The sequence below is a fragment of the Hypanus sabinus genome, chromosome 19, assembly GCF_030144855.1.
Source record: "Hypanus sabinus isolate sHypSab1 chromosome 19, sHypSab1.hap1, whole genome shotgun sequence".
NCBI lineage: Eukaryota > Metazoa > Chordata > Chondrichthyes > Myliobatiformes > Dasyatidae > Hypanus > Hypanus sabinus.
The window spans coordinates 29,721,121-29,741,540 of NC_082724.1; the positions used below are offsets into that span (position 1 = coordinate 29,721,121).

A 20,420-nucleotide genomic window follows, 5' to 3' on the forward strand; every position below is an offset into this window, starting at 1 on the left:
AATTGCATCTAGTCAGTATATTCAGCAAATTTTAAAGTGTGACACTTGATCCCCTCAGTCATATTGCTGATATGCAATGTGAACAGCTTGCTATATTCCACTAGTTATTGTCAAACTGGGAAAGGCATGTTATTTGCCACTCTTTGCTTCCTTTCTTTTAACAAATCTTAAATTATGCCAGTTTATGCCAATTAGATGTGCCCAAATCTTTCTGACCAAACCCTGGCATACCAAGAGCTATCAGAACCACATGTACCACCTTCTCAATTCTATCAGCTAGACCTTCAAATGTTATTTCCTCCAGAGACATTAGTGAGCTAGATGGGTTTGTATAGAACTTGAGCTTTCAAAATTCTTATTTTAATGACTTGCTTGAATGTTAATTCCTCAACTTTGTATCTGTGTGTCAATAGATGCTAGTCCAGCAACTTTACTATACTGCTATACCATTATCCTTGTCATACTGGAAAAGTTTTGAGGTTTAATTTTTGGGTTTGTCTTTGCAAAGAATACATGTGCAGTTGTCCTCAGGGCCTGTGAGGCACAGGAAATCTAAACAGCCATTCCTGAAGCTGGTTTCCTCACCAAAATGAGAAATGATATGCATAGATTGCTTTATTTAGTGTTTAGACATAATAACCACTACTTGTGTATGGCTTATTTGAAATCAGTTAAATGTTCTGTTTGCAGAATTCTGTAGCTGTAATATTACAAATTACTTGTCCTTTATCCAGTCTTTGGAAGGTATTTTCACAAGTAAGTTACAAAGTTTGATGAAGGGAGAGAAGGAAAGCAACACAACTATTCACGTAACCATTACTACAAAATTCTCATGAGGTAAACTTAACTGACTAGGTAATTATGAATTGTGTATCTGGACCAATTTTGAAAATTATTTGGAAATATTAGCCATACAATGTATGAAGATAACTAGTTGAAGAAAATTGCAAGTTAAAAAAACAAAAAAAAACTAGCTAAAGGATGCAACTTTTTAATAAATTTCCATTGAAAACAGCACAAATAAAGTGAACATGCATGAACTACTACCTCAAAACACTTTTTACATTACAAAATATAAAAATATTTCTTTAGAAATCCTTGTTTGCATGATATGTACAGAAGATATAATTAACTTAGTGAAATTTTAACTTTAATTATCACATTGCATTTTAAACACAATAGGTTAAGCAGTTCTGTAACATTGTTTGGTATATTGATTGTTAAACTTGATCTATAACACTGGCAGTGAAAGGAAAATACAGTGCACAATTAGATCATTGACAAATACCTTAAGTTGTAAACATGCTCACAGCTATGCAGGCAATGGAATTCTAGTAATGATTACTATGCATCTGATAGACTATAACTGTAGAATGTATATTAGATATTATATTACAAAAAAAAGACAAACCGAAAAAGCAAGCAAAAACTCCTTCATTTAACCACAGTAATATTGTAGTAGCTTTTAAATACTGATAAGTCATATTGCCTTGGCCAATGTTACTTCTTAATAATTAATGCGAGTGCAACTTTTTAGTTTACATTCTTGCTAGAAATAAATTGTGCAAAATGTTATGAGATAACACAGTTCTTGCTTTTTTGTCTCTTCCTATAATGTGACTGGTATCTGCCACTCAGGGAGGATGATAAAGGAATAGGTGAATTATAACCATACATAAATTCATCGCTAGTGATGGGACGAAGCTGAACAGGACGTGGAATGGGTTGGCCTAGAAAGTATCCTTCTTCCTCAGATTCTGAGGAGGAGGAACAGGTGGAACACCAATCATCATGGTCGTTAAAATAAGGTCTGCGCAACTTTTCACCTACTTGGTTCTGCAGTGTCAAGTCAGATGCTGTTCTAGGATACCGACTGTATGGATCCCTCAACTGACCATTTCCAAATGCATCCCTGCTGTTTCTCCGCATCAGTAACTGATCATAATCTTCACCTGAAAACATGTGTGACCTGTCCCTCATTTGATAGGGTCGGTCAGAAGCAAGGTGAAGAGCATTATCGGAACGAGACCGTCTGGATCTCCTTGATCTGTGGCGATGCTGGCGAGAGTTGTTCTCCTGATTATGCATACGTCTCTGTGTCCGTTCACTCATGGGTGTGATTCTGGCACTCATGCCAGTTTGCATCCGGTTGCTTATGGCACCATCTGGGCAGTCAAACCCTGGTGGCAGTCTTCCTTGAGTAGATGATTGTCTATACTGCAAAGGGTGCCTTAGTCTGTCCAGGGGTGGCTGCAGATCCTGGTACTGCTGAGCAGAGTTCAGGCTTCGAATGGACTCTGTGCTTCTAAATCTTGCAGAAGAATTGAGTGTACCCATGTTGCTAAGTTTTTCCGATCCATTCATACCAGAGTCTTTGCTCAAATCTGGCATTGAAAACCTGGACAAATGTTCTTGGCGCCTGGCACCACCTTCTGTTGAAGCCGCTGAAAAAATAATTATTTATTTGTAACATTAAAAACTGAGAAATTGGTTTAGAATAAAATACTACATCTTATATACAAGAATAGAATTAAATTTCTTCTGAAAATAATGAAAATCAAATTAAAATTATTTTCAAATTTTTGAATCTGAATTTCTAAAATGAATTTCTTTCTTGGCCTTTTAAATTTTGTGTAAATATAATTAGCCATCGAAGAATACTAAAAATCAGCTGATGTATAGGAAAGACTTTCATTAAGTTTGTTGTCTATAGAATCCTAACTTAAAATAGCTTTTCAAAATAAGCTAAGCACAGCTTTAAACAGTGTTTGAAATTTCCAAGGGTTAGTAAGACGTGGGCATGCTACGTTGGAGTCAGAAGCATTGCTGGGCCCAGCACACCATCATGGTCGTTGATGCAAACGACACATATCATGGTATGTTTCAAGATGATTGGCTTGACATATGAAGAGCAGCTGATGACTCAGGGCCTGTATTCATTAGAATTCATAAGAATGAGGGGTGACCTAGTTGAAACCTATTGAATGGTGAAAAGCCTTGATGGAGTAAATGTGGAGAGGGTGTTTCCTATGAAGGTAGAGCCTAGGACCAGAGAACACATCCTCAGAATAGAGGGCTGTCCATTTAGAACAGAGATGAGGAGGAATTTCTTTAGTGGGAGAATAGTGAATCTGTGGAATTTGTTACCAGAGGCAGCTGTGGAGGCAATCTTTATGTATATTTAAGGCAGAGGTTGATAGATTTTTGATTGGTCAGGGCATGAAGGGATACAGGAGAAAGCAGGAGATTGGTGCTGAGAGGAAAAATGGATCAGTCACGATGAAATGGCCTAATTGGACTTGATAGACAAAATGGCTTAATTCTGGTTCTATATACATGAGACAAATAAAGCTAATCATCAAAAATCTTTAAACTTATTTTTAATTCATTAGGACAAATCTATCACTGAAATCAGGAGGAGACATTAGTTGCCGGGTGAAAATGAAAGTTATTTTAAATGTTTTAATTATCTTCTGTACATGTGCACTGTCCTTGTACACTGTATATGTGGGCATTTACTCGTAACATTTAAATAATTCTGGTAATATTTTTAAATTGTTTGACACATAGATCCTGAATAATTAAAAAAAGTTTGGGAACATCAAAGATCTGTGCCTTCAGGACCAGTGGCCAGCAAAAGACAGCAAATGTGGCCCGCAACCCACTGGCGGAGTACCAAAGCTCCGGCAAGGATGAGATGGAAGTTCTGGATTCAGAGAAGGCCAGGCTGGATGAAATCAGACTGGCAATCAGGTCAGCTGAGACTGCAGCAAGTGCAGGCCCAGTTGTCCAGCAGGTTGACTCCTTCCACATAGTTACTGACAGCATGAACTCTTCAGACTCTTGAGTCTGATCTCTTCCTGGATATTCTAGACTACTTTGACCCAGAAACATTTTTCTGGTTCATTGAAGAAGGGTCCAGACGCTTTGAGTCTGGAGTGTGTGCCAGTGAAATGACCTGTTGATGGCGCAGATGAAGTTAGCATAGTGAAAAAACCGCTCCATTGTTACTTTGATGTTTACACTGAAATATTCCCACTTGAATGAGCCACATATACGTTTCCTGCTTTGGCTAACTTTCACCTTCCACATTTGAGATATTTCAGAACTGCTTGTGTCGGTCATTTTGTTAATTCTCATTGCAGGGCTACTTAGGGTTATTTGAAAATTATTAAATCACAGTCCAAATAAATATGATAACTGGAGTATTTCCTATTTTCCAGAGAATGGAAGGAACATCCTATCTTGGTGAAAGTTGAACTGCGAATGAAAATAAGTATACTCAAAACTTGTTATGTAGAATTTAGATAAAAGCATTTTCATCAATAGCAGGCTACTTTATAAAAGGCTACAACCAAGGTACAATATTTAATTTATGCACTTTGTTTATCTATGCGTAATTCATTTATAGATTTAATTCTTACTTTCCAAAGTTTTTGTGTGTTGTATGTACTACTGTGCTTTACACCCTGCTCCGGAGAAGCATTGGTTCATTTGACAGAATACATGTGTATAATTCAATAACAATACACTTGACTTGAAAGTAATCAGTGTCCACGTTGAGTGTAAAGTAATGGATACCTTTCTCTTATACATTGTCAGTAAAATGACACCTGGCGGGATTATATCTAGTTTTGGAACACTCAGTCATTGATTCATTATGGAAAAAAACATTGTTACGCAGAGAGGCCTAGCATGTTTGGTCAATTTACTCAGGACTCACAGAAGTAGAAGTATCAACATAAATTCGTACAATAATGAGAAGATTGAATATGAATTTTACTGATAGGAAAGGAATAGGGAATAGTTGTTATTAAAATTACAATTCCTTTCAAGAGACAGGTAGATAGGTTCTTGACTGGACCAGAAATTGCCTAAAGTAAAAGGCAAGTAAATAAACAATGGGCTAAGAATGGGTTGCTTGATCTTCAGGACAAATTTTGATCTCCTAAATTGGGTGGAGGACTAATTACTCAGAGTTTATTTTTCCCTTATTGTCCATGGTCTTCTCTCAGTTTTGTTTGCCATATTCAGAAGCTTTGATAACTTTGAGAATGCTGGTGATAGTAAGTGTTTAGTCATCTTGTCATTGCCAAAATGGATGCTTAATAGAACCTTTTTTTAAAGCAGTGATCAGATGACTCAGCACACATCAAAAATTGAACATGCAGTTTCTATTCTATTTCTAAGGTGGACTCCTTACAACTCAGTAATAGTATTAGCCAATACATTTCTTTTAACTAATAATTAATCAGATCTAATACTGTACCTGTTGCATTTGAAAGTGCAAGAGATTCGATTGACTCCCTTGGGGTTTGTTCCAGAAGTGTCAGCTGATCAGTGAAACTTAGTGCACTGATTGGATGTCTGGTTCGACACTGATGAGAAATCAATTCTCTTTCCATCTCGTATCCTTGCACAGTTGGATTTGATCGAGATTCAGGAATACTATGGGTTGAAGCACTACTGAAACTTTCTTGAGTTCTGACTGTTGCAGGATAATAATCATCTTTCTTTTCTTGGATAAAACTATCACTACGATCTTTCAAGGCAGCAGTTGAACTTCTCTTTGTATTAAAGTCTTTTCCCCACATTTCAGTTTGATTAGTTATACATTGCGTTGGATTAAATTCAGTCCTTACACTGTATTGACTGAGAGGCTGAGAAGGTCTTTCTGAAAATGTAGTCCTCTCAGTAGAATTATCATCAAATTGATAGGTATCTCTGGTTTTCCATAGTGCCTCTTTGTTTAAGCTGGCAGCTTGGCCAGCAAGACTAAGCATGTCCATTTGCTGAGAAAGAGGATCAATATCTGTGGAATACCTACTCATTGAAGGTTGTGAAAGTGTTTGTCTTTTATCTTCTACTTTACTGCTGTTTCTGCCTATTCTAGCACTACGCCGGGACTCTCTCGATCGTGCACTTTGAAAGGCAGAGTCTGAAGAATCAGAGCCATTAGCATCCTCCCCAAGGCTGCATGATCTGGAACAAAATATCTGTCCTTGCTTGGGCAGGAAAGGTCGTCCAAGTAATGACTTCTTGCAGCGTGCACAGCAGAAACACAACTCAGTAGCGTGCCAGTGTTGACCATCATATGTCATTTGCCCTTGGTCAATACCTTAATAAAATGAAGTTTAATTTTTTATATATATTAGTTCACTGTATAGAGTAATCAGAAAGAAAAACACCTTTGCCTGCTTACTTGCTTTTGCCTTATTTTCATTTGTACCATATAAAAATACAACTGACATCACATGGACAATGAGCAGTATACCCACTAAAAGTTCATGTGGTGAAAATAATAAACTTTTAACAAAGTATTAAGTTGATTACTTAAAAAAAATAAGCCATACAATGTTCCACTCCCTTCAGAGGAAAATCAGTGTTCAAGCATATCAGGCTAATTTCATCTGAATGCTATAACTGAGAGCAAAAAACAAACCATGGTCTGTAAAGATCACGCACTATGTTGATCAATATTCAATTATGTTTCCCATAGTAACTTTAATCCATCAACCTACTCCTCTCCCAGAAGCTTGTAAACATATTCTGGGAGTGAGCTAAAGTGCACAAATAAAACAAATACTCTGTTCAACTGATCATCATTGTTTCTGTGGAAAACAAGATCGTACATATAGTTACATTCAGATTTCCAGAAAAGAAGTTGATAAAGAGTGGCAATCTTGGATGGTTTTGCCTTCACTTATACAAGGGCAATGTTTTCAGCCAATATATAGTTAACCACTTACAAGATACATAGATCTGTTTTAATTGTAAATGCCTGTACAAATCTCAGACTCGTACAGAAAAGAAACAAAAACTTCTGTCCACCAAGCACCGTTTTCATTAATTGGATGCTAGTATCATGTTATTATTCTCTTCACATTCTCATCGACTCCTCCCAAATTCTGGGCACTAGGAATAACATTAATGTGCTCAATCAACCTGCACATTTTTGGAATGTGGGAGGTTACTGGAGCATTCAGATGAAACACAACAGCCAGTTTCAAAATAATGACCACTTTCTAGCATAAAGGCTGGATTCCCCTATGTACCTCTACCACCTCTTGCCTTGGAACCTATTACTCCATTACCATTTGCTTGCTTGCTATTTATTCTGAAACAACCATATATAATTTATTTATTATTTACTCTATCTATTAAAAGCAAAAAAAAACTACACCTTATTTTGTTTTGTATTCAGGATAAAGCATAATTTTCCCTTTTTTCAATTATTTGGGATACTAAATATTTTACCATCTCATTTTCTACATTTTAGAAGAAAAGCACATCAGTTATTGCAGATTTGGCCCTGCTAAATTTTGTTAACTGTAGAGTACTTAAACTGAGTAACATTAAGTGATTTAAACAAATTGATAGAACAATTCAAAAAGCATACATGTAGGAAATCTGCCTCTGTTTCAGTTGACAACACATAGTATATTCAGTAGTACATGCCAGATTTGTAATCCAATATACAAAGTGCAGGAATAAGCCCCTCGAGCTCCTTTGTCATTTGTAAAATCATGGTGAATTTTAACTTTGCATTCCCATCCATTTGTGGGAGCCTTCCCTATTCTTGCTTATCAAGAATACGTTTCCCTATACATTAGAAGTATTCAAAAGACTGATTGCACTGCACATTCAGGAAAAGAATTTCAAAGACTCAAGAGGAAACAATGAAAATCACCACACATCCTTCTTAAATAAGTATTTAATTTTTTTTTAGAATGTTGAGGTCTATTTTTAGATTCTTCCACAAGAAGAAACATCTTCACATCCACTCTGTTAGGGGTCTCAGAATCAAATATATTTGATCAAGTCACCCCTTGCTACCAATTCTTACACTTACAAGTCAAGCCTCTCCAATATTTCCTCACAAGGCAAGTCATTCATCCCAAGTATTAGTCCTGTAAACCTACCTTCTCCAACTTGTTTCAATTACATTTTAACCACTTCCTTTAAATACTGTATACAGATTTTCAGTCTCCAAACAGATATGTCCTATGTAATTGAAGCAAACCTCCCAACTATGTACTTAATTTTCCCTGATAGAAGTGATAACATTCTATTAGCTTTCCAATTTCCTGCTTTACCCTCATATTAGCTTTTATGAATCATGCACTAGAACACACAGATCCCCTTGCATCACAGACCTCCTCAATTTCTCACCATTTAGATAAGAAGTTCCTTTTAAAATCTTTCTCCCAAAATGGACAATTTCAATTTTCCCACGTTATTCACTATTTCCCTGATCTTTATCAACTCACTAATTTATCCATATATATTAGATGCCCACTGCTGTCTCTTTAACAACGTATTTTTTGACCTATCTTTGTACCATCAGCAAATCAGAGATGGAGATTAGATGTACCAAATTTCAGATATAATCCCTGTATAACTGCTCTTGTACTCATACTGTCTCGCAGTGAAGAGCAACTTCCTTTGCCTTCCTAATTGCTTGTTAAACCTGCAGGTTAACTCACAGCGATTTATGTAAAAAGACGCCCTGTGAACACTAACACCTTCCTATCTCTCAGCTTTCACGTACTTCCACACTACATTCCCTCTGCCACATAATATTTACTTAGCTTGTCTAAATCACCCTGAAACCCCTCTGCATCCTCCTCGCAGACCACACAACTGCCTGGATTTGCATGATCAGCATTAATCATATTAATTCAAATCAAATATAAGGTTGGGAAGAGCTGGAGCTTCATTACTGATCCCTATAATATCCCACTGTCCCAGCATCTCAATTTATATTTGTTTTCTATCTCTCATGCAATTCTCAGACAATGCCAGTATATTACCCCAAAGCTTTGCACTCTAATTTTAATACTTGTGTGGGACTGTATCAAATATTATCTATCCAAATACATGACATTAACTCATATTGACTGTATCCATTCTGCAAATTACAACCTCAAAAAACTTTAAAAAAATTCCAATGCTTCTTTACAAAATCTATGTTGAACCTGCATTTGAGTATTTTCTACATGTCCCATTTTTATCTCCCTAATTATAACTTCCTACTAATGAGATTAGTGAAATTTCAGGCTCTAAGAACAGAATGTAGTCAGGATTGAGAGTACAGCTCTGCCAGGATGTCGCTAGACTAGTCTGTGGAACTACTCTGCTCACTTAGATACCAGTCCAACATGTTCACGAGTATTGTGAAAGATTGACAGGGCTGGGCTCAAGCTTACAGTTTCTGAATTCAGTGCCTAGGCAAATACCAGGTGAACTGTCAAAATTTAATCTTAAGTTTCCAAGTAACAGCTTTGATGCAAGTGAACAGCTTGCCAAATTACATTGGAGGATATTTAAGAGGCATACACATTGCCACAAATCTGAGAATCTCACTGAGACTGGATAATGACAGATTTCATTTTCTAAAGCATGCTAATAAGCGAGATGAGACTAGGAACTTTTTAAAAAAAATGCAGATTTAATTTATTGATGCAAATCTTTCAATTGTGTAAGGGCTGTGAACTTTTCTCTCTGAATTATAAATGCAGGTTACTGGATTACTTAACGAACATCTCACAGTGAAACCACACTGTAAGAACAGCAAAAGACAATGAATAGTCATTGAGGTATTGGAGGGAAGAGAGAAAAGTTTAGAAAAAGTCCAAATAGTTTATACCATTATATAAAGATGGGGTTGTATTTATAAGTTGGGGCTTAGAAGCTTACAATAAAAATAGGGACAAATTTGTACAAAACATTGGTTTGCTACAAATAGAAACTGTATGTAGTGTTGTGCATGTTATAAATTGATAACTAACCATTCAGCTGAGATTCACCAGAATGAAAATAGTCAGGGAATATATTTGCCATCTACTGGTATTACTTCCACTACGGAGCAACAAAAAGGCTATTGAATTTAAAAAAAATCAATTTACAGAAATTTATGACAGTGACTAGGAAGACTTTTTTTCTGACCGTGGAACCGTCAATTTGAAACCATCACTGAAGAAAGCAGGAGAGAAATTGTGAAATTTACTTAAAGAAGATTTAAAGAGTCTAGAATGCTTCATCTAGAGCAACTGAAGATAAAAACCCTCTGCATACTGTCATCTCCATTTACCTGTGATTTTTTCACAACATTTACAGATTTCCCTTGTAGGAAATCATTGATCTCTGACCTAATAACTAATAAAAATTAAAAGCAAAAAACTTACTTATTTCTGTCTCTAAGCTTCCATGAATCTACCACTTAACATACTAATTAAGACTAATCATCAAAATAAGCTGGAGTAATTCTTTGGTTAAACAGAGAATAGTAGGATAATGGTTAAGTTACAAGATTAACACCCTGGATGCCTGGATGACAGACTAAAGAGGTAGAAGTTTGAATCCAGTATCAATAGCTGGGAAATTTTAAAAAAACATCTGCAACAACAAGCTAGAATCAGTAAAACTACTAAACCGTTTTTTTTAAGGAATAGTGCACTTACATTTTCAAACAAGAAAATCTGCCTTGCATACCTGTTTTGGCCCATTTGTGACTCCAGATCAATGAATGAAGTGGAATGCATTTGGAATTCTAATTAGGGATGAACAATAAATGCCAGCTATGGCAGCATCATTGAATTTGCTAACTAATACATACAGGTTCTAAATGCTCTATAAATATAAAAGTCAGACTTACCTATATGTTCACCACATGTATCACAATATTCTGCATATAGAGACTCAAAGCAGTTACAACAATAGGGCCGACCTTCTTTCATGATGTATCTTTGGCCTCCCAGGGCAGTTTCACACTCAAAACAGCAGAAATGTTTCATATGCCAATGCCTACTTTCAGCCTCTGTGCACTCATCAGCAAATATTATCTATAAAAATAAATATATGTTTGATATTATTCAGCTGAACAAAACATACCGTTGTACAGAGGTAGTTACATTTTCAAACCTGCATTGATCAGCAATGATGTAACAAATATCCTGGTAAAAGTTTCACTGCTAATGTAATGGTCTTTCTGTAGATGCAGTGCTTGGGTTATGGTTAGAGATCATGGATGAGCCATCCAATCAGGGGAGTGGTTTTTTTGTGGTGTGAGCTGGGGTCTTTGTTCAGCAGGAGATGAAGAAAGAAGACACTGGAGAGAATGGTCGTAGGATTCCACTTGACGGGGGGACTGTGATTCAATAGAGCAAGCTGAGGTCTCTGAAGATCGGAGAATTTGACTTTTGGAAGAGTTGAGCTCCAACTTGTGCACATTTGACTGTTTAATTATAATGGGCCTTTTTTGTTTTTATTCTTTCTTTTCTTTACTAACCCTTTATTTAAGTTAACATTCATAAATATAATTCCTTTGATTGTATGCAGTGTGCTGCTTGTTATTTCTTGGCACCAAGCTGTAACGGTAGCAAATAACACAGCATTCACACAAACTGGGGTTTGGGATGAGGGAGCCATCCTAATCTCTCGGATCTCACTGGAGTGAGTATTCCCTAGACGTATGCAGCGCAAGGAACCCGGGGTTTCAATGATAAAATCTTTTGGCATAATTCACAACCCCACAGGACTAGAAATCAGGATGATATAAAACACAATATAAGATAGTTTACTTCACAGTAAACCTTTCTTCTGAACATACCCATGGGAGAGGTACTATCATGAGACAGATCCTTCAATGTGTAACTGGCTTGAAGTACTTTACTGAGTCAGTGAGAATAGCAGATGGACAGTGAGAATAGCAGGCAAAAAACTCTGAACAGATGTTAGAGACCATTTTCACTTTTGAATGTGAACTTCTATGAAACTATTTTGCCAAACACTAGCCCCCAAAACAGTTACTTAGTCTTGAAACAGAGAGAATAATGCATACATTCATTGGTGTACTAGAGTAATATCAATATTATTAAATGCCATTAGTACTATTAAATGACATTAACATTATTAAATGCTAAATTGACCTGCAGTGCTAGTAACTTAAATACGCACAAGTTTAGCAAAATCCATCACAAGAGGTGCAACCTAACAGCTTAACTAAGAGGGCTTTTCACCGGGTCTGCTCTTCCTCCTTGGTAAGATATCAAGTGGGGAAGATGTGCCCTAAAGTGAGTACATAGTGAGCAAGCACAAATGACAAGAATATAAACCCACACCAAGTACTCCCAGATCACTCCAGGTACCAGGATACTGGAGCTGCTCTTCACCAGGCTCTAGTCCCGTTATACCAGCAATAGATAGTCTGACCAAGTAGGGTGAGAAGCCACAGAAAGAGAGATAGCTCTCTTATCTGAAGAACTAACTCTCGTGTGGTGTTGTGGCTGAAAGTTGGAGTTACCCTCGATTCTCTGTGGATAAACTCACCAGTTGCAATTCAATAAGGGTTTTCATGGCATGAGTTACACATTCACACAATAACTGCACTTGAAACTTCCTGCATGTAAGAGCTCCAGATTCACATGGGTTGCATGGATTGTTAAATGAGGAGTTTATTTGGTCCTTAAACCTCTGGTTTAGGAGTTCAGGGTAACAGTGACTTTCATATGTAGAGTCAGCACAATTTGGACAGTGGTGTGGAACCCGTGCTCTGCTGCAGGGAATGGATCTTGGTCACTACTGCTTTAGCAAAGCTTACCGACTACTAATATTGCTCCTGAAATATTCGTGAACAAGAGCCTGTTTGCTTATAGTTCTTTGGGGTCTCCCGCCATGTCTGCTTTGCCTGTATGCCCACTCCTTCTCCTCATGGTTGTGCTGTACACCCAGAGATGTGACCACCAATTGAATATCCAAGGAAAAGTGATATGAAATTTTAAGTGTTGCACTGAGGTTACCAAAGCTCTCACAACAGTTGTTGCTGGAATCTTGTGGCCTATTGAAGTACCTGACTGCTCAGTAACACTACAACAGATAATTACTCCTTTAAATGGAGCAAGTACTATGCTTTGTGAAGGTGCTAAAGCTATGTTTCCTGTGAATGTCCCTCACCTTTGCCACCAGGTTTCCAAATTAGAAGTGGATGCTACATTTTCAGCGAGGTGATTCATGAGAAGTGTTATAAGGTAACTTAAATCATCCATGCATATTCCACTTTTTTTTTCTTGAGTGTGGCATGTACACTGAAGGGCTGGTGTCCATAATGCATCTCTGTGAAGCAAATTGTTTTGCCCTGTTTACAGGGCGAATCCAATAATAACATTTTTTTTTCATCAGATGACATTTTGAAAAGCAAATGCCAGCTCAGGAAATAGATTTTTTTTCTGTGAATCACTTTGACTTACTGAATTCATTTTTTTAATATAAAGAATGTTCGTATATGTTAAATGCCAAAGTCCCACAAGCTCAGTATCTCTTAGCTTGCACAAGAACATTCACAAGACATAAGAAACAAGGGGCATGAGTAGGTCACTCAGTCCCTCAAACCTGCCTAATCATTCTATATGATCATAGCTGATCTGACGCAAGCCTCATCTCTACTGTGCTAATTCCCCTAATACCACAATCCCATGATTTTTCAAAAATGCATCTGATTACATTTTAAATACGCCCAGTGATTTAGCCTCCATGATCCTCTGGGGTAGAGAATTACAGAGATTTATCACCTTCTGGAGTTGCTCCAATGCTTCTTTGTTTTAAATTACTGCTTCCTAATCTTGGAACTATGTCCCTTTTTTGAGAATTTTTGATTGGACAAAATATCTTAACACCTATCTTGCCATTCCCCTTTAGAATCTTATAAGATCATAATTTAAGGAATGTGAATTCTGAAATTGTGCAGAATAGGAAAAGATTCATAATTATGATAAATATTGTGTTTTAATTTATTAGTCATACATAATCATATTCAGGCTTAAAAGTAACCTTTTTAATATTACAAACTATTCTTTTAAATTAATGCTTTTTAGCTGACTTACCTCATCACATGCTGCACATCTGGGCTTCAAACGCTCAGCATGGTGTCTCCCACAATATATCTTTCCATTTTGATAAAAATAAATAAGGTCCACCAACAGTTCATTGCACGTTGCACAGACAAAGCAGCGAGGATGCCAGCAAATCCCATGGCCTGCTCGTGAGGCAAATACAGCAATGTCTCCTCCACTGATTTGTCCTCCACACTAATTTACAATTAAAGATAACATTAGGGCCCATTTCACATTTTAAAACATACCTGGTAAGTATCAGCAATTATATAAATATAAAGAAAATCATTTTTAGACAATATCCAAGTGATCACAGCTCCAATTGTTATGCAAATTTCAAAATGGTAAACCTTAGTTGCTTCTCCAATTTATGAAAAGCTCACTTTTTAACTTGTATTGTCATTAATTCTAGAACAGATTGTATTTTTATGCCAGTTAGAGCGTGCACAGAGTAAGAGAATTCATTACTCATAGGATCATTTTAGAGGCAAAGACCAATAATGCTTATATAATTCTTCTTTGTTGCTCCTCTTCCAAGCACATTTTCAAGGCTCCTTTCTACATTTTTTCTTGTTACTTGCTCTCCACTGGCAATCTTTGAGTTGAACTTCAAATAAACATTGCATGATGAAGCTTCAATTCCAGACATTGCACCCAGATTTGGTAACAATGAGTGACAGCTAAGTCACTCAAGGCTCAGGGACAAGGAAATGAATAAGTGTAATGATTTGGTCAAGGGCTTCCTGTATTGCTTAGATAAATGTTACTAACGAGATTATACTGATAACACGTCTCAAAGAGAATAAGCAATCACAGGAAAGCAGAGTATTTTTTACTCTTTTCACTTGAGTATGTAACACCAGAAGATGTAAAGCACATGAAGGAGCCCAAAATATCTGTTAACAGTTGGAAAAATCTGCAAATGGTGGCTAAATTATATATTATTCTCCACTTGTAGATTTTTCCCAATTATTAACTGGGACTGCAACCCTGAATAAATAGAATCATCAATCAACTCAGAGATGTGTGGGTGGGGGATGAAGGGGGAGAAGAGTTAGAATCTAGTCACTTTGATCAGAAGCTGTTTTTGTACCACAGCATGCAATTTGTCATCACTTAATTCTGGTTTGAAATGATGGAATTAGGATACCATTAGAGCAATGAAATAAGAGAGCAGAAAGGAACATCAAAGTGGGTTAGGGTGCAAGTTTTACGAACTGAAGAAACCTACTGCACTGTACCAGCGTGGAGAATGGCATTTATTTTGTAATAATTCATTTTATAGGATCTGGTCTTTGTTAGCACGATCAGCATTTAAAACCACCCAAAGTTGCCCCTGTGATGGAGGAGGTGAGCTCCCTTTACTCACCAATTATACTTCTGGAGAAGAGTTTTCAGTAGGGTTTGGTAAGATTTGGAGCTAGCAACAGTGAAGGAACAAATACGAATGGAGCACAGATGCAAATAAGTAGCATTCCCACATGATTGAAGCATTATTTTCTTGGCATTAGAGGTCAAGGGATTGGGATGTGTACTGTGGTAGCCTAGACAAGTAATTAAGACATACAGCATCATGTTTTGTGGGATGAAAATTGGTTCCTGGTTGACTCCTTGTTTAAGTGGAACTTCACCACAATAAACAGTCAGTGCATTTCATTGGAAAGGAAGTTAAATAAAAAAGAAATGACAATGTTGTCAAAAGTTATGATTAATTTTTAAGTGATAACTACATAAAGTTATGGAATATGGAAGCAGGTTGAAGCAACTGTGTTTCACAAAAGCCTACTCCTGTGAAACCTCTGCCCTCTTTCCCCAAACTGTACCTTTTAAAGTAAGATGAATTGGTTCACTGGTCACTTCAAATTCTGGGGTAGCTAACAATGACTTTTATTTAAGATATGACTGCTTACCTGTTCACAAATTGCACCAGTCATAGTTATAGGGAAAGGTCTAACAGTACCTCTTCCCAAACTTTCCCTTTTTCTTTGACTGCTGAAAAGTCGTAGTTCTTTCTTTTCTTCTTCATCAAGTGAATTGCAATACCGAACCTGAAAATGTACCACATAATCACAGAAATGTTTTAAATATAAAGCAATGTGCTCAGCAAGATGATTTTTTTCTCATTGAAATGATATATGACACTGGGCAAGAAGGAAACATCTAGCTTTTCCTAGAGTCCTAGAACACTACAGCACAGAAACAGGTCCTGTGACCCATCCAGTCTATGCTGAACAATTGATCTGCCTAGTCCATGGACCTCACCCAGACCATATCCCTCCATACACCTGGCATCCAAGTACCTCTCCAAATTTCTATTAAATGTTAAAATTGAACCTGCACCCACCACTTCTGTTTGCAATTCATTCCACACACTCACTATCCTCTGAGTGAAGAAATTCCTGCTCATGTTCCCCTTAAATCTTTCACCCTTAACCTATGACCTCTTACTTGAGTTTCACTCAAACTCAGCTGAGAAAGCCTGTTTGCATTTCCTCTATATATACCCCTCATAATTTTGTATGTGTGTGTGGCTGGTGGCGTAGTGGCATCAGCGCTGGACTTCAGGGTGAGAGGTCCCAAGTTTGAATCTGGCCGGGCCCCTTGAACACTCCCCAGCCATGCCTGCGACCAGTGTCGAGCTAGCAACTCGACCTCATTAAAAAAAAACTGGAGAGGGATGGGCTCTGCCAGGTTTCAGATGCCCAAGACACGCCGAACGATGAGTAATCACCAAAAAGATTGGTGCAAAGAGCTTGTCATGACGGTGCCCCGATGACTCCACCAGGAGTTAAGGGCGCACACACACACGCATACCCCTCATAACTTTGTATACCTCTATCAAATCTTTCTTCATTCTTTTACGCTCTGGGGGAATAAAGTCCTAACCTCTTCAACCTTTCTTTAATTCAGGTCCTCAAGTTCTGGCAATGTCCTTGTAAAACCTTTCTGTACTCTTTAAATCTTATGATATCTTTACTGTAGGTAGGTGACCAAAACAGCACACAGTACTCCAAATTAAGTATCAGCATGTCTTAAATGACTCCAACATAACATTCCAACTCCTGTATTCAATGCTTTGATTTATGAAAGCCAACATGCCAAAAGCTTTCTTTATGTAGTAATACATAAGTAGAATAGACCATGTGATAATAAACTGCAGTAAAATACACTTGCAAAGATGTCCTCATGGACGCCCAGCTTTAAGTTTCTGTATCAGTTCTGAATTTCTTTCCTTAAGCATAATATTGAGAAGAAGTTTATCTCTATGAGGATTGTGCTATGCTCGTAACTGCCAATGTTTTTATAGACAAATGAATCACTATCGGGTAGAATGGTTTAGTCAAGACCAAGTATACTTAGCACCCACCTTAACTCTCTCACGTTATTTGTTTCAGGGTTTGGTCAGTGATTTTGTTATGAAGATACTCTTTGTAATAGACACAGATGTCTTTGACCCAGAGTACATTGTGTCCTTTCTATACCAAGTACTTTTTCCAAGAGCTGATTAACATGGAGGACAGCTAATTAATCATTTGAAGGTAAGAAATGATAATCAGTCCTAGCTTTGGTTTTAAATCCTGAAATTATTAAACTTTGAGGATTCTCGGGGCTTATCTCACCTCACTCTAAAAACGGGAGCGCTGCCTTTTATGGTGGGCTTGTCATGTCAGTTAATTGGGCATACAAAAGAATCTCAGAGATTACATCAAAGATATGATTCCACAAATTCAGCTGCAGCAGGATGTCCCTTTATTGTTTATGGAACAGCTCTCTAAACTTAGACAGTGAAGTTCAGATATTCATGAGGACTGTGCAAGGTCAAGCAGATTTGGAAATGTTTGCCATATTTGTACCTTGAAGATTGTCCATTTGGTGTATTTTTACACTAAGAGTCAGCCTAGTCTCTTGTTACACTATTTAAGGGGACCTATAGAGGATATCAGGAAAGAGTGGCAGTTTTCTTTCTAAGGGATACTGGTGAACCACATGAATTTCCACAACAACCAGTTAGTTTCATGGTCATCATTACATAGGCATAGTTATATTTTAAACAAAACTTACATTGGTTAATTCAAATTCCCCATCTGCTGTTGTGGGATATTAGCTGTGTCTGCAGATCATTAATGTAGATGTATAGATTAAACAAAGCCACAGTTTCCTGCACTCTATTAAGAATGACTCCTTGATTAATCCAAGAATTCAAAATAAGAAAGGAAAATGATTGAATTGAATTGACTTTATTTCTTACATTCTTCACATAGATGAGTAAAAATCTTTACGTCTCCATCTAAATGTGCGATGTGCAATCATAGTAGTTCATAATCATTTATAATAAATAGAACAGTCAGTGTAACATAGAAAAACACTCAGATCAGCTTGAGTTAATTAGTCTGATGGCATGATGGAAGAAGCTGTCCCCGAGCCTGTCGGTCCTGGCTTTTATGCTGTGGTACCTGTACCATTTCCTGGATGGTAGCAGCTGGAATAGATTATGGTTGGGGTGACTTGGGTCCCCAATGATCCTTTGGACCCTTTTCTCACACCTGTCTTTGTAAATGTCCAGAATCATGGGAAATTTACAACTACAAATGTGCTGGGCTGTCCACACGACTCTCTGCAGAGTCCTGTGATTGAGGGAAATACAGTTCCCATACCAGGCAGTGATGCAGCCAGTCACGATGCTCTCAACTGTATAATTTATACAATTATATAGATATATAGTATATCAAATATGAAAACACTCTGGAAAACAATGTGATGGTACAGTCTGATCTGCAATGGAGCATCACAACATCTGGATTTTGTTTGGAAAAGATAGGAATAGAGCACTTTCAATTGAAAGAAAGGAAGAATGTGACTCAGCAGTGAAGCAATGAAAGACCACACCCCCAAAAACATCCTGCCGGCTTGTCACTCTGACACATCAACCTAGTCATCACATTCTTAGACAGTTTAACTACGTGGATTATATATTTAGGGATAATAGGATTATTATATCCTTAAATTATAAAACTGCATGGTATTCTTTGAGTTAAGTTTTAAAAGGAGAGTTAAAAGATTCATCAGGCCACATTTGTCAACAACGCAACATAATTTTTAATAAGCAGGCATTCAGCATAAAATGGCAACAAATGCAGAAGTAGTCCAGAAAAAATGTGACCTGATAGAGGTGTATAAGATGATGAGAGGCATTGATCATGTGGATAGTCAGAGGCTTTTTCCCAGGGCTGAAATGGTTGCCACAAGAGGACACAGGTTTAAGGTGCTGGGGAGTAGGTACAGAGGAGATGTCAGGGGTAAGTTGTTTTACTCAGAGAGTGGTGAGTGCATGGAATGGGCTGCCAGCAACAGTGGTGGAGGCAGCTATGAAAGGGTCTTTTAAGAGACTTTTAGATAGGAACATGGAGCTTAGTAAAATAAAGGGCTATAAGTAAGCCTAGTAATTTCCAAGGTAGGGACATGTTCAGTACAACTTTGTGGGCTGAAGGGCCTGTATTGTGCTGTAGGTTTAAAAAAAAACACTATCTTTACGAAAGTAGTGCAGTAGTTGTTTAATATCTGTGCAAGTACTTTTATATTTGTATAGCCATAAAAGATTCTCCAAAAGAGATTCCATCAATGATATTGAGCTATGTAACAATGATTATTGCTAGAGTTTTTGATGTAGTTAATTTTCAATTTAAGGTTTTTAAAAAGAATCAAGTTTAACACTGTCACAATTATGTGACAGGAACTGAGAAACTGAGAAGCACAAACATGCAAAGATTGGATATCGATGTGCTGGGTTTCTTTTATTACGTTGTAGAAGACTTTATGGTATTCTGAGTCTATTGCAAACCGTGCACACAACAGGTTATATAATATTACAATTACCTCATTGTCATGTGGTGGTAGTTGATGTAACAGCTGTTTAATTCTATACTTCTCTCCAGGGCTGTTAACATAAGGAATTTTATCTTCTGGGAGACAGTTGTAGTATTGGTGTACCTGTACATGAGAGTATAATTTATGGTTAGAAGTAATATTTAACATAATTCTTGTCATTCTAGTAGAATACAACTGTGGGTAAAAATAATTATAATCTACCTATGGTACGTAAAATGAGGAATTATGGTGCAATCCAAAGAGAAAAAATCTGAAATGAAGTACTATATCCCATGAAAGTGGGATTTCCCAATGGCCACCCATCTCAATTCTATTTCCCATTCCTATTCTGACATGTCAGTCCATTGCCTCTTCTACTGCCATGATGAGTTCACACTCAGGTTGGAGGAGCAACAACTTATATTTCGTCTGGGCAGCCTCCAACCTAATGGCATGAACATTGATTTCTGAAACTTTCAGTAAATGCCCCCCATCCTCTCCTTCACCAGTCCCCATTCTTGTTTCCCTCTCATACCTTCTCTTCTTATCTGCCCATTATCTCATTTTGGAGCATCTTCCCCCATTCCCTTTCTTCCATGGTCTTCTGTCCTCTCCTATCAGAATCCCTATTCTCCAGCCCTTTGCCTGTTTTGCCAATCAACTTCT

At 37.3% G+C, this 20,420-nt stretch overlaps 1 protein-coding gene across 5 annotated transcripts in view; it reads right to left on the reverse strand.

Moving 5' to 3' along the window:
• Positions 1 to 793: 793 nt before the first annotated feature.
• prickle2b (prickle homolog 2b) overlaps positions 794 to 20,420 on the reverse strand; it is a 207,349-nt gene continuing 187,722 nt past the window's right edge. For all 5 annotated transcript variants that reach the window (XM_059944269.1, XM_059944264.1, XM_059944268.1 and 2 more), the window contains 6 exons: positions 19,764 to 19,877; positions 15,800 to 15,937; positions 13,881 to 14,084; positions 10,658 to 10,844; positions 5,270 to 6,118; positions 794 to 2,444 (listed from right to left, as the gene is read on the reverse strand). In XM_059944269.1, coding sequence (XP_059800252.1) covers positions 1,573 to 2,444; positions 5,270 to 6,118; positions 10,658 to 10,844; positions 13,881 to 14,084; positions 15,800 to 15,937; positions 19,764 to 19,877 — 2,364 coding nt within the window. In that variant the 3' untranslated portion in view covers positions 794 to 1,572. The remainder of the gene's footprint in view (positions 2,445 to 5,269; positions 6,119 to 10,657; positions 10,845 to 13,880; positions 14,085 to 15,799; positions 15,938 to 19,763; positions 19,878 to 20,420) is intronic.